The sequence below is a fragment of the Mesocricetus auratus genome, unplaced genomic scaffold (genome assembly GCF_017639785.1).
Source record: "Mesocricetus auratus isolate SY011 unplaced genomic scaffold, BCM_Maur_2.0 Super-Scaffold_100037, whole genome shotgun sequence".
NCBI lineage: Eukaryota > Metazoa > Chordata > Mammalia > Rodentia > Cricetidae > Mesocricetus > Mesocricetus auratus.
In genome coordinates, this window is record NW_024429215.1 from 7,384,581 (window position 1) to 7,406,216 (window position 21,636).

The following is a 21,636-nucleotide window of genomic DNA, read 5'->3' on the forward strand; positions in this document are numbered from 1 at the left end:
CAAACCAAAAAATTCAAAAATTGCAACAAATAGATAAAAAGACAAAGAAGAAATTGCAAGAAACAATTCAAGCAGTTAAAGGATTGAAAAATGAAATAGAAACAATAAAAAACCACAATCTGAAGGAAGGCTGCAAATAGAAAAGCTGGGAAAATGCTCAGGTACTACAGATACAAGCATTACCAACAGAATACAAGATATGGATGAGAGAATCTCAGGTGTTGAATACACACTAGGAGAAATTGATTCATCAACCAAAGAAAGTCTTAAGTCCAACTAATCCTTAACCCAAAACATCCAGGAAATCTGGTACACCATGAAAAGGCCAAATAGGTATAGAAGAAGGTGAATAAAACCACCTCAAAGGGGCAGAAAACATATTCAACAAAATCATAGAAGAAAACTTTCCCAACGTAAAGAAAGACAAGCCAATGAACGTACAAGAAGCTTACAGAACACCAATTAGAGTGGACCACAAAACATATCCCCTCGCCAGATAATAAACAAGACCTCACATATTATGAATAAAAAAAAAGAATATTAAGAGGAGCTAAGGAAAAGGCCAAGTAATATATGAAGACAAACCTATCAGAATTACACATAACTTCTCCATGGAAACTCTGAAAGCCAGAAGGCCCTAGATAGATATTCTACCAAAACTAAGAGACCATGGTTGACAGCCCAGATTACTATACACAGCAAAGATTTCAATCACTATAGATGGAGAAAACAAATATTCCATGACAAAACTAGATTGAAGAAATACATATCCAATAACCCAGCCCTACAGAAAGTTCTGGAAGGAAAACTCTAACCCAAGGAAGTTAACTACAACCAGAAAAATAAGGCATTAGATAATCCCTATCTAATAGGTAACATTAATGTAGTAAAAATGGCAATCCTGCCAAAAGCAATCTACAGATTCAATGCAATCCTCATTAAAATACCAGCACAATTCTTCACAGACCTTGAAAGAACAATAATCAATTTTGTATGGAAAAATAAAAGACTCAGAATAGCCAAAACATCTTTATTCAACAAAGGAACATCTGGAGGCATCACCATCCCTAACGTCACACTCTATTATAGAGCTGTAGTCCTAAAACAGTTTGGTATTGGCAAAAATAGGCAGATAGACCAATGGAATCAAATTGAACACCCTGATGTTAACCAATACATGTATGAACATCTGATCTTCGACAAAGAATCTAAGAATATACAATGGAAAAAAGAAAGAATTCTTTAACAAATGGTGCTGGCACAACTCGATGCTGGCATATAGAAGAATGTGGATAGATCCATGTTTATCACCATGCACAAAACTTAAGTCCAAATGGATCAAGGACCTTAACATAAATCCAGCCACAATGAATCTCATAGAAGAGTTAGTGGGTCGTACCCTTGAATGAATTGGTACAGGAGCCAGCTTTCTGAACATAACACCAATAGCACAGACAGTGAGATCAACAATTAATAAATGGGACCTGCTGAAACTGAGAAGCTTGTGTAAGGCAAAGGACACAGTCAGCAAGACAAAAAGACAGCCCACAGAATGAAAAAAGATATTCATTAATACCACATCTGACAGAGGGCTGATCTCCAAAATTTACAAAGTACTCAAGAAGCAAGTCTCCAAAATACCAAAGGATCCAATTAAAAAGTGGGCTACAGAACTAAATAGAGAAATCTCAACAGAGGAGTCTAAAATGGCTAAGAGGCACTTGAGAAAGTGCTCAACATCTTTAGCCATCTGGGAAATGCAAATCAAAACAACTCTGAGATACCATTTTACTCCGATCAGAATGGCTAAAATCAAAAACACCAATGACAATTTATGCTGGAGAGTTTGAGGTGAAAGGGGAACACTCCTCCACTGCTGGTGGGTGTGCCAACATGTACAGCCACTTAGGAAATCAGTATGGAGATTCCTCAGAAATATGTGAATAAGCCTACCACAGGACCCAGAATCTCCACTCTTAGGCATATATGCAAAAGGTGCCCATTCATACAACAAGGATGTTTGTTCCACTATGGTCATAGAAGCATTATTTGTAATAGCCATAACTTGGAAGAAAACTAGATGCCCCTCAACAAAGAGTAGATAGAGAAAATATGGTACATTTACACAATGGAGTACTATTCAACAGAAAAAACAATGGAATCCTGAAATTTTCAGGCAAATGGTTGGCAGTAGAAGAAACCATCCTGAGTGAGGAAACACAGTCACAAAAAGAGAAACATGGCATGTACTCTCTCATATATGGATTTTAGACATAGATCTGGGGTGTGCCAACTTACAATCTCATGGCCAGAGAGTCTGGGAAACAGAACCTTCATTCAGTGGCTGATGGAAGAAGAGTCAAACTCCCACAGCTAACCACTGAGCTGAACTCAAGGAATCCAGTGACAGAGAGGCAGGCCCAAAGGGGTTAAGGCTGGTCTGGTTTGACCCCCAGAAACAGCTGACCTGACAAGGGTGAGCTCTTCAATCCCAGACTGATGGCTGGGAATCCATCATGGGACTGATCAAGACCCCCTGAACGTGGGTGTCACTGAGGAGGCCCAGGCAATCTATTGTGCCTTGGAGAGGCTCTGAGAGAAAAAGATGAGCCTGAGTTCCCTAAGCTGAAGGTGTTGTTTCAGGAGGGAAGCAGAATTATTCTTACTTCTTGGTCTGTGTTGCAGAGGACTATACATTCAAATGTAGATGAGCATGAAGGAGATACTCTGAAAGGACCACAATCAGATATGGGTTGCAATGCATGCACACAAGCTGACTGAGAAAGGGGAGGAGACTGAGACCTTCCTGAATTTCATGAGGCTTTGTGTCAGAAACCAAATTCAAAGAACACCACGGAAACAGGTACCACATGCTTTAGAGCCCCACCCTTTACACCACTGGGAATCAAACACCACTTGCTCAGAAAGAGAAGTTCCTTTTTGCAAGATCTCCCTTGATAATACACACATAAGAAGGAGACACCAGACTGCAAGGCTATATACTCTTTGTCTGCTCTTTTGGCAAGTGGACCAGCCATCTACAAACTTTTGGCAATTGGAAGATGCCATGATCCGCACCTTCACAGTACTGCTTTGTCTTGGTGAGAAATTGACTTTGGGAGTGAGAATTTTGCTTTAATAAGGAGTTCACCTCATAGCTAAGCATTGGCCTATCAGGGTATTTCAGTAGCTCAGACAGGATCTAGAAATGGAGGTCCTGCTCAAGCTTCAAGTGCATACACTCACATGTAACTCTCTTTCAGGACTGAGTCTGCTCCTGAGGGATCCAGGGTTGTCAGGTGAGTGTCTTTCCAGCTGTCTTACTTTATAAATCTTCAGAGGGAATGGAGGGTCACCTCTGGAAGAAAGAGATGAAGAACAGCTGTTACAGCAGCAGCAGCTGTTGCCTGAAAGGTTCTGAATTTGAGATCGTGGATCTGATTAGGATGTACTCAGCTGTAACAGCTGTTTTTGTTTGATTGCTTTGTTTTCAGGGTACCGCCATAAACCCTTAATCAGAGCTACACCAAAGAATGTGGTAGCCATTGGGGATCAAGTAACTATAATTTGTGAAGACTCCCCAGATGCCCTGGAAATATCTCTCTATAAAGAAGGAAACCCAGATTCCCAGAAACTAACAATTCATGGAGACACTGATGAAAAGGTGTTTTTTATCTCATCCGTTGAAAGTCACAATGCAGGCCAATATTGGTGTCACTATAGAGACCCTCATGGGAAACAAGAAGACAGTGACACCATGGAGATTGTTGTGACAGGTGAGAGGACCATTCTTCCACCATAGGGCTGTTTTGTGGAAAGGAGTATATTGACTCTCTTATATTCCAGAAGAGAGTTATCGATATGGCCCAGAAATCAACTAAACAGGATTCCTCTTCTCTCCTAGGAGTCTACACCAGGAAACTCAGACTTTCATCGAAGCTCAGCTCTGTGGTGTACTCAGGGGTTGCTGTGACACTTCAGTGCTCCTCACAAGAAAAATATGACAGCTTCATTCTGATGAAGGAAGATGTGAAATTCTCCGGTCCCGTAGCCTCACAGAACACAAACACTGGTCTTTTCCAGGCCCAGTTCCAAGTGTCTTCTGTGACCTCCAACCAAAGATGGAGGTTCACATGCTATGGCTATTACCAGAACAGCTCCTATCTGTGGTCAGTACCCAGTAACCACCTAGAACTGGTGATCTCAGGTAAGGAAGCTCTAGACTTTCCTTTGCATGATAATTGACCTGACACAGGATCACAGGGAAGGACCTGATATGTGAGGGATTAATTAACTCATGATCCTGAACTCAATGTCACCTCATGTGAAAAATAGCTGGAATGTAGTGTAAAAACTACCATGGACAGTAAAAATGAAAGCCAAGAGGTTCAGGGATGTATGGGGTCTATATGTTTCCTTCTGATTTTGCAGGGGAGATTACATATCATTTGCAAGGTTGACTTACTCTGTGCACTCACAATATTTGTATACTGGTCAGTTATCAGCCTTGTCTCACAAGGGTCCCATTACATCCAGTCATAGATGGAGGTTCAGAAGCTTTGGCTATTACACAATCAATCCTCTAGTGTGGTCAGAAGGGAGAGACTTTTTGCAGCATCTAGTCTCAGGTGAAGAAAACACAGATTCTCTCTTGACTGACATTAAACCTGACACACATTCAACAGGAGGGCCTGATGTTTGAGAGGTATAGGAGTCTGGGAACTAGAACCCATTGGCACAGCTTGTGTTCTATAGGCATCAAAAATCAAGAGGGGGATAATGGAAGCACAGAGGGAGAAGGGGAGTGGTAGATCTTCCCATAGCACTACTTATTTTTTCTTTTGTATTTCAGAGGTTAAGTTTAAGTTCAGCACAATTTGACATTCTGTGTAACTGTTCAAAAGTGCAACCTCCTTCTCTAATAATTCTTTGTAGGAAGACTTCAGAAGCCCACCATGAGTGTTAATCCAGGCTCTGTGATCAACAGAGGGAATTCTGTGACTATCTGGTGCAAGGGAACTACGCAAACCCAGATATACTTCCTGCATAAAGAAGGAACCCCAGATCCCTTGAAGAAACAGACTCCTCATGGGATCCCTGACAGTGTCAAGTTCTCCATCACATCAGTGGAATGGCATCATGCAGGGCTATATCGCTGCTACTGTTACAACTCTGCTGGGTGGTCAGAACGCAGTGAGGCCCTGGAGCTGGTAGTGACAGGTGAGAGGACTTATTCCCAATCCATGCATCTGGCTCGAACAAAGGAATATGTTCACTTTGGATTCCATTTCTCAAATTGCAAACAAAGGGGCAATGTATACCAAAATGAGTGTACTGAACAAGCTTCGTCTTCTCACCTAGGAGTCTACACAAGCAAAGTCTCCTTGTCAGCCAAGCCCAGCCCTGTGGTGACCTCAGGAGGGTCTGTGACACTTCAGTGCTCCTCACAAGAAAAATATGACAGCTTCATTCTGATGAAGGAAGATGTGAAATTATCCGGTCCCGTAGCCTCACAAAACACAAACACTGGTCTATTCCAGGCCCAGTTCCAAGTGTCTACTGTGACCTCCAACCAAAGATGGAGGTTCACATGCTATGGCTATTACCAGAACAGGTCCTATCTGTGGTCAGTACCCAGTAACCACCTAGAACTGGTGATCTCAGGTAAGGAAGCTCTAGACTTTCCTTTGCATGATAATAGACCTGACACAGGATCACAGGGAAGCCACTCTCTGTGATGAGATTAGGGAAACCTGTGACAATGTGCTTTTAGGGAAACATGGAAACCCAAAATTACTTCCTAAATAAAGAAGGAAGCATAGCTCACTGGGACAGACTACCTGCACTTCTGGCATACCACAAGGACAAGTTTCTCATCTCATTCATGACAGAGGGTCATACAGGGTGATGTTGCTATTAGTGGTATAACTCTGCTGGGTGGACTCAGCACAGTGGTTTCTTAAGTTGTGGGTGATAGGTGAGTGGACACTAAGGGGAGTGTCCTTCAGCTTTTTCTATTGAGGGCCTCTGAATTCTCCGCTGTTGTCAGTGAAATGACCCACAGGTGGTTATAAGGAAAACGCAGTTCAAGCTGGCATAACATTTACTCGTTCTCACTTTTATAAGTCTGACAGGAAGTGTTTTATAGGAAGCATATTAAAACACAGTATACTTTTGGAAAAAATTAATGGTGTAATGGAAAATCATCTGAAAAATTAAGTATATCAAAACTTAACTCAAATACATGTGACCATAAAGATGAGTTTTATATGTTAAGGGCTTTTGGTCTGGTATGGTCTTTGATAGAGGTTGTAAAGATGTTAGTAGTCAATAAATTACATGTGACATTTTTCCTATGGATGGGCTTCATTAACTGAAAGCAAGTAATAAAATCTAGGGAGGGAGAGTCTAGGATAAACGCTCTGACGTTTTTAGGTGAGGTCTGGCACTACAAATAGAAAGGTACCTGGTTATTCACAACATCCACTTCTAGTTTTCTTGGTGGAAAAAAGATAATTATTTTTTCATTGGGCAGACACCATACATGGGTAACATTCCTGATTTCTCCAATTTTCCCTCAGGAAATACATCTCCTAAACATTTTCACCCATAGCCCAGTTGCTAGAGCCAATGTATCACACAACAGGCTGCCTCCTCTTTATTGTAGGTGTCTACCAGGGTAAACCAAATCTGTCAGCCTTGCCCAGCCCTGTGGTGATGCCAGGTGGGAAAGTGACCCTACAGTGTGTCTCATCAAAGCCATTTGATTGCTTGGTTATAACTGGGGAAGATCAGAATTTCTCCAGCTCACCCAATGCTCAGTGCATTCACACTGGACAGTCCAAGACTCTGTTTCTCAACATCTCTGTGACATCCAACATGCGTGGACCTTTTAGATGTTATGGATACTACAAAAGTAGCCCATACATCTGGTCAGAGGCCAGTAATACTCTGGAGATATATGTCTCAGGTAAGGAACTCTCATACACTTAACTTTTTTGTTGAACTGATAACCCTTTATACCTAACTTTACTTCCCTGAGAATGGATTCAGTCATGAAGGCTGAGGTACCTCTTGACTGCTATGATACAGAATATGAGAGAGCATGACACTGTCAGAGCAGGGCAGGAAGGGACATTGCTCTATTTAGTATTATATTATTAAAATGAAATGCCATGACAAACAATAAGTCGTAAAGGACAAGATTTGTCTTACACTTCCAAAGCACTATTATCCTCAAAGGAAATCATGGAAGCAACTCAAACAGATCAGAAACCGGAGGCAGGTGTTGGTGCAGAAACCCTGGAGGGGAGCTAATTACTGACTTGCAACTACAGTGATGGTACCACACACAAAATGGAATGTGCCTTCACCCACCAATTCCTAATTAACAAAATACCACACATGATTGTGTGCAGGGTAAACCCTTTTTAAAAAATAAATTGTTATTTAAATTAAAAGCAATCTTATTTTACATACCAACTCCAATTCCCTCTTCCTGCTGTCCTCCCATGTCCCTACCAAAACCTCACCTCACCCCATCCACTCCCCAAGGAGGGTGAAGTTTTCCATGTGGGATCATCAAATTCTGACCCATCATTTGGCATGTGAACGAGACCCTACCCATATATCTAGGATGAGAGAGTATCCCTCCATAGGGAATGGGACCGAAAAGCCCATACCTGCACTAGAGATAAAGATTGGTTTCAATGCCAGTGGCCCCATAGTCTGCCCAGTGTCTGGAGACAATGTATCATTTAAGAGGCTGCATTCTTTTTTGTTGTTGTTGTTTTTTGTTTGTTTGTTTTTATTATTTATTTTTAAGTTTAAATTTAGATTAGAAACAAGGTTGCTTCACAAATCAGTTCCAGGTCCCTCTCCCTTTCCCCCCCTCCTCCCTTGCCCTCACCCCAAACCCCACATTATCCCCTCATTTCCCCATGGAGGGTGAGGCCCTCCATGGGGGTGTCCATAGTCAGTCATTTCATCCAGGGCAGGGCCTAGACCCTCCCCCAAGAGTTCAGGGTGAGAGTGCATCTCACATTGTTGGATGGGAGTCCAAAGTCCATGTGTATACTCGGAATGAATACTGGTCTACTGCCCAAGGCTCAGTAGATTACCTAGGCCTTCTCACTGACACCCACATTCAGGGGGTCTTGATCAGTCCGTTTCTGGGTTACCAGGCATCAGCCTGGGATTCAAGAGTTAACCCTTGTCAGGTCAGCTGTTTCTGGGGGTTAAACCAGCCCAGTCTTAATCCCTTTGGTCATCAGTCCTTCCTCTCTATCCCTGGCTTTCTTGAGTTCAGCTCAGTGCTTAGCTGTGAGAGTCTGCCTCTTCTTCCATCAGCAGCTGAATGAAGTTTCTATTTCCCAGACTCTCTGGCCATGGGAGTGTAGGCTGGCACTCCCCAGATCTATGTCTAAAATCTATATATTAGAGAGTACGTGCCATGTTTCTCTTTTTGTGACTGGGTTACCTCACTCAGGATGGTTTCTTCTAGTGCCATCCATTTGCCTGCGAATTTCAGGATTCCATTGTTTTTTTCTGCTGAATAGTACTCCATTGTGTAAATGTACCACATTTTCTCTATCCACTCTTCGGTTGAGGGGCATCTAGGTTGCTTCCAAGTTCTGGCTATTACAAATAATGCTGCTATGAACATAGTGGAACAGACATTCTTGTTGTATGAATGGGCATCTTTGGAAATATGCCTAAGAGTGGAGTTGCTGGGTCTTATGGTAGGCTTATTCCCATTTTTCTGAGGAATCTCCATACTGATTTCCAAAGTGGCTGAACTACTTGGCACTCCCACCAGCAGTGGAGGAGTGTTCCACTTTCACCACATCCTCTCCAGCATAAATTGTCTTTGGTGCTTTTGATTTTAGCTATTCTGACATGAGTGAGATGGCATCTCAGAGTTCTTTTGATTTGCATTTCCCGGATGGCTAAGGATGGTGAGCACCTTCTCAAGTGCCTCTCAGAAGAGGCTGCATTCTATTTTCTTGGGTGTCTACCATAGTAAACCTAATCTGTCTTCCTTGCCCAACCCTGGGCTGACATCCAGTGGGAATGTGACCCTCCCATTTGTCTCCTCAAACCATATGATCGGTTGCTTTTGACTGGTGAAGATCAGAATTTTTCCAGGTCTCCCACAGCACAGTATATATACTCTGCACAATCCGTAGGTCTGTGTCATGAGATCCCTGTGGCTTCCACAAATGGCGGGCCACATATCTGGACAGAGGACAGTATCCTTTGGAGACACATGTTTCAGGTCATAAAGTCTCATTCTCTGAACTGTGTATTGACACTAGAACCCTTTGTCACTAACTTTGATGGCAGATATAGTGGTTCAAGTTATGATGATGATAGAAGGGAGTTCTATGACTCAGGATATGAGAGAACATGGCACTGTTATAGCAAGATAGGAGGGACATTTGTCTTAGAGTATCTCTTGTTGAAATGCAACACCCTGACAAAAGGCATGTTGTGGAGGAGAAGATGAATTTGGCTTATACCTTCACAGTTCTGTTAATCCAAAAGGGAAGTCAGGACTGGAAATGTAACATGAGAGAAACCTGGAGGCAGGAGTTGATGCAGAAGCTCTGGATGTATAATGCTCAATGGCTTCTTCTCATGGCTTTGTCAGCCTGCTTTCTTATAGAACTCAGAACCAACACTACAGGGATGGTACAACTCGCACTGTGTGAGGCTCTCCCTTCACCCCACAGCGTCTGAGGACAGAGACTAGAAATCTGTTGCAGGATTAGTTCAGGGATTCAATTTAAATATGGTTATATGGAATCTATTGCGAGAGGGTCACATGTAAAAGCCCCTCACTTTTATGAGTCTCAATTTATACAGGAATTCATCAAGAGCCCTGGCCTAGATGTTAAGTTCCCTTTAGTTCCGATCTTATCTGTGTTTTCCTCATACAGAGAATGTTTCCAGAAACCACTTAAGCAATTGCCCTGCTCTTTCTCACACTGTGATGGTGACAGTGTGTAGGATATGCAACAGGGCCAGGGCAAGACATTCCGGCTCCTTCTTTGCAATTCATGCAGTTTAGTTCCAGAGTAGGCATTCAAGGCTGAAGGGTGGACTTATTGGGTTAAAATTCTTCAGTGTTATTTCCTGCTACATTGCCAGCAGGAGTGATATGAGTCAGTCTCATATTGTGTGGCTTTTTGGAAAAGAGGCAGCAAATATAAAACTCGGTATGGGCCTCACACACAATTCCTCACTCATGAATTAGCTTCCATGTGGCCATGCTCCAGACTGAGCATGAAGCATAGTTTGGCTTTCTTAGATAATCATTGGAAATGGGAGATGATTTTCTTCACCAATCTTTAGTTCTCAGTGCTGATGAGAATTTTATGCTCAAGTATCATACACGAGTATGACCTCAAACAGGTAGATGTGTTTGAAGAATCCAATAAAAGACTACAAGTAATCATGGTAAAACAGGAAAATGGCTTATACTGCACCCTATCAAGTTATGTGATTAATCCAATATGTAAATATATGAAACAAAATCTTCAGGAAACAGGAACCTTAGCATAGACACTGTGTTCTGATATAAATTACATTAATTGTGCAGTTGCACTTAGGGTCTGCTGAGCACATCACTGGGTCACAAAACATGTTCAAATGAAAGGCATGTGATTAAGAAGCATTATCAGTGATACAGCAACTCATTTGACTTTGTTCTTCCCTGCCTTCTTTGTCCACAGCACCAGCACCAGAGACCAAGAGTGATCATACAGTGGAGAATCTCCTGAGGATAGGGATGGCCAGTTTGGTACTTATAGTCCTTGGAATACTGGTGTTTGAGTCTTGTCATGGCTCTAGACATGTTCATCACGCAAAAGGAATGGGAATGGGGGATGCAGCAATGCATCCTATGTAGTGTCATGGGCTAGACAATAAATATGAGAATTCTGGGTAGTTTTGTAAGAAAATACAGTGCTCATCTTGGATAACTACTGTAGAAAACATATTTGGAATCAGCATTAATTGAGTAAAGGGAAATGCCTGGATATTGGGTTGGAAAACTCTTCATGCATACAATTGAATTTATTCCCTTACATCTTACTGTGGACATTTCCTGAGGAGATCTTCATTCCTACTTACCTGCACCATTGACCAGGGTTGGGCCCTGGCTATTATGTGAACAACTCCCAGTCATGATCAGTACCCAGTAACCATCTAGAACTCCTGGTTTCAGATAAGGCAACCCTAAACTTTCCTTTGAATGCTAATTTCCTTGACACAGGATTGCTGGGAAGGATGAGATACATGGTAGGTTAATGAACTCAAGGTCCTGAGTCCAATTTCACGGAATGTGGACACAACAGCATCTGAGGTGTAGGAAAAAGGGTGGATAATAGCAGTGTAACTCAAGAGTCCATGGAAACCTTGTCTTTGTGTGTCCTTCTGCCTTTGCCAATCATCCTAAGTGTCATTTGCTTGTGTGGCTTTGTGCAAGCATCTAAAGAGATGCAATCATTTCCTCTAGATTAGATTGTTTCATGTGTCCTTCTCTTATTCCAGATTCAACTATATGTCTTATGTTCACTGTACAATTGTTTATAGTCCCACATCCTTCTCACACACTTCTCTGCAGCGACCCTAAAATAACCTACCTGGGCTAAGCCAGGTTCTGTGATGAACTTAGGGAAGATTGTGACAATCTTCTGTGAGGGAACCATGGAAACCCAAATATACTTCCTATATAAAGAAGCACCCTGGGACAGATTAACTGTGCCATATAGCAAAGCCAAGTTTCTCATCTCATACATGACAGAGGATCATGCAGGGTGATATTGCTTTTACTGTTACAACTCTGCTGGGTGGACTCAGCATAGTGATTTCCTGAGTTGGGGTTGATAGGTGAGTGGACACTAATGGTCATGGCTTTCAGCTTTTTTGGTTGTGGACCACTGAATACTCTGCTGCTGTCAGTGAAATGACCCACAGGAAGTAATAAGGCAACAGATCATTATTTTCTTCATTGGGCAGACACCATACATGGGTAACATTCCTGATTTCTCCCATATTATTTGGGAGCATGAGTACATTTTTCTCTCTCAATTTTCTCTCAGGAAATACATCTCCTAAATATTTTCACCCAGAACCCAGTTGCTGGAGACGATGTATCATGTGACAGGCTACCTCCTCTTTTTTGTAGGTTTCTACCAGGATAAACCTAATCTGTCAGTCTTGTCCAGCCCTGTGGTGATGCCAGGTGGGAAAGTGACCCTCCAGTGTGTCTCATCAAAGCCATTTGATTGCTTGATTATAACTGGGGAAGATCAGGATTTCTCCAGCCCACCCAATGCACATTGCATTCACACTGGACAGTCCAAGACTCTGTTTCTCAACATCTCTGTGACATCCAGCATGCATGGACCCTTTAGATGTTATGGATACTACAAAAGTAACCCATACAGCTTGTCAGAGGCCAGTAACTCTCTAGAGATATATGTCTCAGGTAAGGAACTCTCACACACTCATCTTTTTTGTTGACCTGAGAACCCTTTATCACTAACACTACTTCCCTGAGAATGGTTTCAGTCATGAAGACTGAAGGGACCTCTTGATTGCTATGATCCAGAGTATGAGAGACCATGACACGGTCAGAGCAGGGCAGGAAGGGTATTGTTCTAGTTAGGTTTCCATTATTGAAAGGAAATATCATGACAAACAGCAAGTTGTAAAGGAAAAGGTTTATCTTTCACTCTCAAAGCACTATTTATCCTCAAAAAATCAGCACAGGAAGTCAAACATGTCATGGACCTGAAGGCAGGTGTTGGTGCAGAAGCCCTCTAGAAGTGATGATTACTGATTTTCTCAGCCTGCTTTCATATAGAACCCAGGAATACAACTACATTGGCTTTACCACACACAGTGGAATGCACTCTCATCTACCAATTCCTAATTAACTAAATACCTTGCAGGATTTTGTACAGCCTAATCATATGGAGGCTTTTCCTCTGGTGATGCTCCCTCTTTTCTAGTGTCTCCAGCTTGTGTCCAGCTGACATAAAACTAACCATCATAGGAATATACACCAAGAGCCACCTGTATGACTTTCTGCAGGTGCTTCTTCCAGGGTTATCTCAGCAAGGAACTCTCCTGACACCTGGAGATAACCTGACCCTCCTATGTTGCTCAAATACAAGTTATGATAGATTTACTCTGTTCGTGGAGAGCAAAAGTGACCTTCCAAATATTTCTGCCCATCATACCCAGGCTGGAGAGTCTCATGCAAACTTCACCTTAGTTTCTGTGAATTTCTCCACTGGTGGCTGGTATAAATGCTATGGTTCAAGCAACTTTTCTTCTGAGTTGTCAGCTACCAATGACCCTCTGGACATCCTGACAATGGGTGAGGAACATAGGACATTCTTTCAGACACCCAGACTCTATACAGGCTCAACTTTGGGGAGGCCAGTGTTTGATAGTCTAGACTGTGAAGATTATCTCATGAGGAACAGACCCGTGGATAGCGGAGTACATGAATGGCATTCAAGGCAAATACAGAGACTAGGTAATGAAAGGGGATCTCAGAACAATGACTGTAGCCCCTCACTCAGCTTTCTTCTCTCTAGGAAAACTTCCTGTCATACCCATCCTGTCAGCTCATCCAAGCACCACTGTGTCCTCAGGAGATAATGTGACCCTGCTGTGTCAATCATCAACCCCAGTGGACAGTTTCCTTCTGTTCAAGGAGGGTGTATCTCACCTCTACATGAATCAAACTTCAAAGTCCCAAGATTCTCAACATAAGGCAGAATTCTCCTTGAGTGCTGTGACGTTAGCCTTTGGGGGTACATATAGGTGCTTTGTTTCTCAAAGTTCATATCCTTACCTGTTGTCAAACTCTAGTGTCTCCGTGGAGATCATTGTCTCAGGTGAGATGACACTGGTATGTGTGAGATTAGAGGGGATCAGTAGATACTAGACCTTGAGAGCTCTTGACTGTGATTGGGAGTGAGTTTGTTCTAGGGAGAGGCAATCAGAAAGGGCTTGCTAGTCAATAATACAGATGCAAAGTGGGTTTCCTCAATTAACATCCAGTCTATCCTCTTCAGTGAAATTCAGAATGTTTCAGGTAGCCAGCTGGGAGGTTCTGGAGAGGCTTCAGTGCACATGCAAGACTGAGATGAACTGAGATGTTTAGACCATGTTTCTACCCAACACTCCTTCTCATCATCCTATTACCAACAATTACCTGGGGCTCCAAGCCTCAAGCTAATAGAAGTGTTAGATTTTCCTTTCTAGGGAGCTTGTTCCTTCCCAGGGTGTGAAAAATCTCATCCCCTGTAAGTCTTTGTTTCTGTATCAGCTTTGATGTTGGCCAGAACACCAGAATTCAAGCAGTGAGCTCAACATGATCCCCAGAACCAAAGGAGCTCATAGGTTAGGATTTAATAGAGCTAACCTGACAAATAGTGATATTTGAGGTCTGTCCTAGGGAAGCATGTGAATGAGAGCAGGAACTAACTTCCCACAATTTCCCTATCCCATCCTCTCTTGCCCTGAAAACTAGTCCTTCACCCCATGAAATCTGAGCATGGAGGTCTAAACTAGAACACTGATTGGTCCAGAGACTCCATCTAGGTATTGGGTAGATGTAGTCTTTTCTGAGAGATTCACATGGAGGAGAAGCTCCTCTCCTGTGTGATTCTCAGTTTCTACAAGCACAAATGGGAGACTACTGGACTGGATGTTAAGTTCATTTCAGAGCTGACCTTATCATGTATTTCTCATACAGAGAAATTATCTAGAAACCACTTCTGCAATTGTCTTGCTCCATCTGACACTATGAGGGTGACATTGTGCGGGTGTATGTGACACAGCAAGTTCAGGGCACTCAGGCTCCTTCCTTTTCAGTGTAGGTAATAAGGCTGACTGCTGGATTTCTTGGGTTCAGTCCTCAGCAGTGTATCTTCCACCTGGGTGACCATCAAGCAGGTAGACTGTCTGGAGTGATGGGAGTAAGTCTCAAATTTTGTAGCTATGAGGGTAAGAGGTTGTGAATACAAAGACTCAGTAATACAAGACCTCATTCATGATGTTATCTATATCCCAGTACTGACAAGGTACCAGAAGATGTTGATCGGAGTCTGTGTTGGCTTCCTCTTGCTGCTGTTCCTTCTTGCCCTCTTTCTACTGCTCAGATTCAGGCACCAGAACAAATGCAGGAATGGAGGTGATTAGGGTGTGGGTGGTCTTGTTCTTAGCAGGTAGTGGGTGCCCCTTGTTGTTTACCAAAGTAGGGACTCAATGCACCAGTCTGAGGAAGGCCCAGATTGGGATACCCCAGCTTAGAAACAATACTGTGATATTCAAATCATCAATAAAATCTTGAAACCTGTGCAGTTTCAGGAATCATATGACATATCCTATCTCCTGGAACATTTGTATATATATATATATATATATAGCAAATGACTTGCAGATGTTCCCTCCTTCCTTAAAGTTGCTCAGTAAGTATGTATCACCATCAAGACTCCTTTCTTGCAGTCCAGACAGAGACCACCTTGCAGCATCTTGAAGGAGCTGCAGAGCCAGTAACCAGAGACAGAAACATCCAGAAGAGGTAAATCCAGTCCAGCAACTTAGACCTTCACATGCCTGACTCCCCTCACTGCCATTTGACCTCCTCCTTTCTCCCCAGCTCTATCCCAGCTCCTGCTATCCAGGAAGAAATCGTCTGTAAGACAAAGAGGGCCCCTGGGAGGGAGTTATCCAAGGTCTCAGCATCAGAGGGGTGGGGGAGGGTGGGGGTCACTCCTCTGAGGCACCAAGTCACTGTGGACACTTTTCCTGCACTTATTATGGACTCTTCCCCTGTGCTCCACTTTCTCTGTTGCTGTCTGAGAGGGGGCAGGTAACTGGGGAAATGAGAAGTTCCATGCATTTGGTCAGGGGAAGACCTGCATGTTCTGTTATGACAGATGCTACTGTGAAGGGCTCGCAGATTAAGGACAACATGGAGCTGGGCATTATGGTGAGACTCTTCCACAATGCTATGAACTTGTGACCCAGTCTACCCTGGGATCAATCACTGTCCCTTTTTCCAGCCCTTGGCATCATCCACAGCTGGCTTCTTCATTCTGGATGCACTTGTCTTCTGTGTGCTATGAGCTCACCCCTGCTTTGTTTACTTTTGAACATACGACCCCTATTTTCTCATTCCTCACCGTCTTTCTACTGGTTGGCATGCTTATTGTGTCTCAGAAGACATGTGAATGTCTGAAGCTGTGGTTCAATGTTGAAGTGATTACTTTGGATGAATATGGCTTAATTTTTAGTGATAAAATTAACAAGCAAATGAATACAACATACGAATATACAAGAACCATGCACCTAACCACATTTGTGTGCACATGTGTGTAAGCATAAGCAGATGTCATAGAGGTCAACATTCAATGTATTCTTCTATTTTACTCCACATCATTTTCTGAGACAGAGTCTCTCAATGACTAAAGAGCTCAATGATTGTCTAGACTGCTGCCATTGAACCTTGGACACAAGTCTCCCTTCCCAATGCTTGGGTTGTAGGCATGTATGTTCTTGCTTGACTTTGTGTGTGGATACTGTGTATCAAATTCATTCACTCATTTTTGCACAGCCACCACTCTGCTGCTTGACACCTTTTCCCAGTCCCTGGATCCCACTCTTGGCCATGTTTCCTGTGGAGGTAGCAGATTCAGCAGAAAACAGAATTACCCACACACTGCGATAAACCCAGGCATGGAATATGATGGAGACACCACAGACAGAGCCTTAAAACGTGTTTGAGGAAATTAGTTGAGGTTGTGTGGGGGCACAGATCATCAGTGTTAATTTAAAGGAAGGGTTGAAAAGAGCCTTCTGAAGAGAAGTCTGAGTGTAGAGGATACTATAAATATGTCATGAACTGGCACATGTAGGCAGCACATGACAGGTGCAGTAGTTATGTGAGAAGGAACATTCTCTTTCCTAAAGATGGAGCCCATAGAGTTAGGTCACCTTGTAAAGATAGTATGTCAGAAGTTCAGGAAGGAACTTCCATGCACTCAGAGTAGGAAGCTTCAAAAGACACCATCACCAATAGGTTGACTTAGATGCCTAAAGTATTACTCTCCCACCCTTTGGAAACTGAGTGGGAGCAGAGCCTCTGGGGTACCAGGATACACTCCCTGTTATTTGTTTTCTCTTTTCTGCAGAGCCTACATGAGGAAGAACACCCCAAAGACTTGTATGCCCAGGTGAAGCACTCCAGACTCAGAAGGGCAGAGCCCACCTCTCCTCCTCTCAAGCCAAAGGAATTACTGGACTCAAAGGAGGGACAGGCAAAAGAAGACCAAATGAGAGACCATCAGGTGGGTCCCGACTTCTCCAGTTCCCCAGGCTCATGGTGCTGAACATAGACCTTATTCTGACCACTCCTACTACAGGCTGCTGCATCCGAAGAACCCCATGAAGTGACCTATTCCCAGCTGACCATCATGACTCCAAGACAGAGGCAGCTGAACCTCACATCTCCCAAGCAGAAAAGTACCACTTGAGACATTATTCTAGTGTTTACCTGTTCAGGGAGATCCAGACTCTATATTCTATGAGGGAGGTCGGGAGGGAGGAAGAGAGGGAGGGAGGGAGGGAAGGAAAGAGGGAGGGAAGGACGGAGGGACAGAGGGAGGGAGGGAAGGAGGGAGGCACGGAGGACTCAGGGATATCAGGAAATAGGTAATATCACATGTGAACAGCAATTTTGCAGTTATAACATGGAGAATCTGGCAACTTTGGGGACCCCTGATTCTGTATTCAGAGATGAGTAATATTCCTGCATTTTATAAATAAGGCAAATGCCTTATCAGTACACATTGGATAAAATGAACAAAAACAGGAGTAAAGGAAGTTTCAGTTTTTGTTTTTGTGCTTTTCTTTGATTCCTATTTTTTATTTTTGAGATTATAATTACAAGATTTCTTCCTTTCCTTTCCTCCATCCAGACATTCACATAGACTGTTACCCACGCTCTTCCAAATTCATGACCTCTTTTTTCATTAATTGCTATTACATGTATAAGTACGTATATACAACATTTGAAAAAGTTTCCTCTGAATATATATATATATAGTCAATTATATCTCAATAAAGCTATAAATTGAATGATTAAATATTCATAGCATATTGTACTATGAAATTTGAAAATTCAGAGCTAGTCTGAATTAGTAGGAATAAGGGTACCTGAGAAGACCAAAAATAAGAAACAAAGATTATGAAAGCATAGTTGGACTAGAAGGTCTTGTGTAACTCAATGTCTCATACCAAGAAAATTTATTAGGAAGTACACTAGGTTAGCAGAGAAACAAGTCAGACATGTTTGATTAGATATCCTGTAAAATCTCAAACAGATGACTTAGGATGATTACCATTGCCCAGGAGGCAGAGTTCTATCCTCAGAAGCTGCAACCTCAACTCCTGGGAGGCACTGGTCTAAGAGTCAGACTGGCCTACAAGTCTGATCTTGGAGAAGAACACAGAAGAAAAGTTACCATTGTCATTTCATCAGGGCCTTTTAAAAAGTCTTGAATCTTTTTTCTCAATATATGTTTTTATTTAAATTAGAAACATGCATGCTTCACATGTCAATCCCAGCTCCCTCTCCCACCCCTCCTCCCTTGTCCCTCCACCAGCCTCCCCAGACCCCCACCCAAACCCCATATCATTCCCCCCTGGCAGGATCTCCAGAGTCTGTCATTTCATCCAGGGCAGTACCTAAGCCCTTCCCCATGTGTCCAGGGTGAGAGAGCATCCCTCCAAGTGGAGTGGACTCCCAAAGTTCATCCGTATGTCATGGTGAACACTAATCTACTACCCAAGGCCCCAGAGATTTCTGAGGCCTCTTCACTGACACTATATTCATTGATGGATCAGTCCCCTGCTGGCCTCTCAGCCATCAGTCAGGGGTTCAAGAGCTCCATCTCTGGTCAGCTGTCTTTGTGGGTTTCACCAGCACTGTCTTGACCACTTTACTCATCGCACCTCCATCTCTGTCACTGGGTTCCAGGAGTTCAGTTCACTGTTTAGCTGTGGGTATCTGTCTCTGCTTCGACCAGTCACTGGATGAAGGTTCTAGGATAGCAAATAAGGTAGTCATCAACTTTATCATCAGGGAGGGGCTATTAGTGTAGTCTCTCCAATATTGCTTAGTTTGCCAGTTGGTGTTATCCTTATAGATCAGTGGAAATCTCACTAATGTCAGCTCTCTCCTCATACCTATAATGGCTCCTTCTATTATGCTATCTCTCATCCTACTCTCCTCTAGTCTTGAGTCTTTATAACTCCCCATACAGAAACATTATTTGTAAGTCCATGACCCCATCATTACATTGTGAATATACAAAGAGCATAACAACATATCACAAATTAGGAATAAGTATATAAATGATACCCAAAGAACTTACAAGTTAAAAATACAGTCTGGTAATTCCAGCAAGTGCAAGGCTAAGGCAGGGGTGAGACATATTTTATAACTTTCTGGACTATATAGTGAGTTTAATGCCAGTCTGAGAGAGAAAATTGCATTATGATATTGATTCTTGTGTTATAGATAGATCCTCCTGCAGTTATGTTGCATATTTATTTTTTAAAAATATATTCGTATCTTGGTTACTGTGTGTATGGAGAATAAAGAACCCCTAGAATTTAATAAAATATGTACCTTCATAAAGAAATTGCAGAGATCTCACTCTAGCAACTTAAACGCATACTTGAAAGGTCTAGAAGAGAAAGAAGCAAACGCAACTGAGGAGTAGAAGGCAGGAAATAAACTCAGGGATGAAAAAAATGAAATAGAAGCAAAGAGAATAATACAAAGTATCAATGGAAAAAAGTTTGCTCTTTGAAGAAGGAAATTGAAGAAGATATCAGAAGATGGAACGATCTTCCATGCTCATGGATATGTAGCAATAGCCTATCAAAACAGCCATTCTACCAAAAGCAATGTACAGATTTCACACAATATTCATCAAATTTTTTCTTTATTATCTGACTTAACATTTGTTTTTTTTCTTTTTTTAAATTTTAAATAGCTTGGTTTACATGTCAATCCCAATTCCCTCTCCCTCCCTTCCTCCCACACCCCCACTCCCATCCTCCCGCCCTATTGCCAATTCCTTCCACATAGGGGATATATAGAGTCTATCATTTCATTCAGGGTAGGGTCCAGGCACTTGCCTAAGAGTCCCGGCAGAGAGAGTAACCCTCTTTGTGTTATGGACACACAATGTCTGTTAGTATTTGAGGGATAAACACTGATACACTGCTAAAGACCCCATAGGTAGCCCAGGCCTCCTCATTGACTCTCACATTCAGGGGGTCTGGATCGGTCCCATGCTGGCCTCCAGCTGTTGGTCTGGGGTCCAAGAGCTCTCCCTTGTTTGGATTAGATGTCTCTGCTGGATTTGCCAGCCCATTCTTTGCCAATTTGCTCTTCACTCCTCTCTCTCTGTCGCTGGGTTCCTTTGGTTCTGTTCAGTATTTACCTGTGGGTGTTTGCCTCTCCTTCCATCAGTCAATGGATGAAGGCTCCAGGATGGTTATAGACATCAAGTTCACTATCAGGAATAGGCATTTGAGGTGGTCTCTACACTATTGCTTAGCTTGCCAATTGGTGTCACTAGAGGTCCCAATGGTGCCTGATCTGTCTTCTAACATATGATTCCCTCTTTCCCCTATCCTACCCCCCCCAGTCGACCTTGCTGTTCCTCCATGTCCTACTCTCTGTTCCACTTCTCCCCCTCTCTATTTCCCAGGTCCCCCTCCCTCCCAACCCTTGCCGTGTTCTCCATCTGATCCGAGGATCTTGCCTCATTTCTCTTCTCGTGGGTACCATGTATATCTTTTAGGTTCTTTCCTGCTTCCCAGACTCTCTGTCAGTGGAAGTGCAGACTGGCACTCTCCTGATCCATGTTTAAAATCCATATATGAGTCAGTACATACCATGTTTGTCTTTTTGTGGCTGGGTTACCTCACTCAGGATGGTTTCTTTCAGTGCTATTCATATACCTGCGAATTTCAAGATTCAATTGTTTTTTTTTTTCTGCTGAGTAGCACTCGATTGTGTAAATGTACCACATTTTCTCTATCCACTCTTCAGTTGAGGGGCATCTAGGTTGCTTCCAGGTTCTGGCTATTACAAATAATGCTGCTATGAACATAGTGGAGCAGATGCCCTTGTTGTATGAATTTGCCTCCTTAGGGTATATGCCTAAGGGTGGAATTGCTGGGTCTTGTGGTAGATTGATTCCCATTTTACTGAGGAATCTCCATACTGCTTTCCAAAGTGGCTGTACGAATTGGCACTCCCACCAGCAGTGGAGGAGTGTTCCCCTCTCTCCACATCCTCTCCACCATAAATTGTCATTGGTGTTTTTGATTTTAGGCATTCTGAGAGGAGTAAGATGGTATCTCAGAGTTGTTATGATTTACATTTCCCTGATGGCTAAGGATGTTGAGCACTTTCTTAAGTGTCTCTTGGCCATTTTAGCCTCCTCTATTGAGATTTCTCTGTTTAGTTCTGTACCCCACCTTTTGATTGGATCCTTTGGTGTTTTGGAGAATTGCTTCTTGAGT

At 42.7% G+C, this 21,636-nt stretch overlaps 1 protein-coding gene across 1 annotated transcript; it reads left to right on the plus strand.

Annotated features, from left to right (window-relative positions):
* Positions 1-2,954: 2,954 nt before the first annotated feature.
* Positions 2,955-17,629, plus strand: LOC101843905 (leukocyte immunoglobulin-like receptor subfamily B member 3A). The gene is made up of 15 exons (XM_040734151.1): positions 2,955-3,101; positions 3,264-3,299; positions 3,495-3,776; positions 3,905-4,207; positions 4,936-5,220; positions 5,362-5,664; positions 6,668-6,970; positions 12,194-12,496; positions 13,617-13,919; positions 15,101-15,220; positions 15,535-15,610; positions 15,689-15,726; positions 15,969-16,021; positions 17,223-17,378; positions 17,454-17,629. Exons 1-15 carry the CDS (start codon positions 3,068-3,070, stop codon positions 17,562-17,564), a joined length of 2,706 nt encoding a protein of 901 aa, XP_040590085.1. The 5' UTR covers positions 2,955-3,067; the 3' UTR covers positions 17,565-17,629.
* The last annotated feature ends 4,007 nt before the right edge of the window (positions 17,630-21,636 follow it).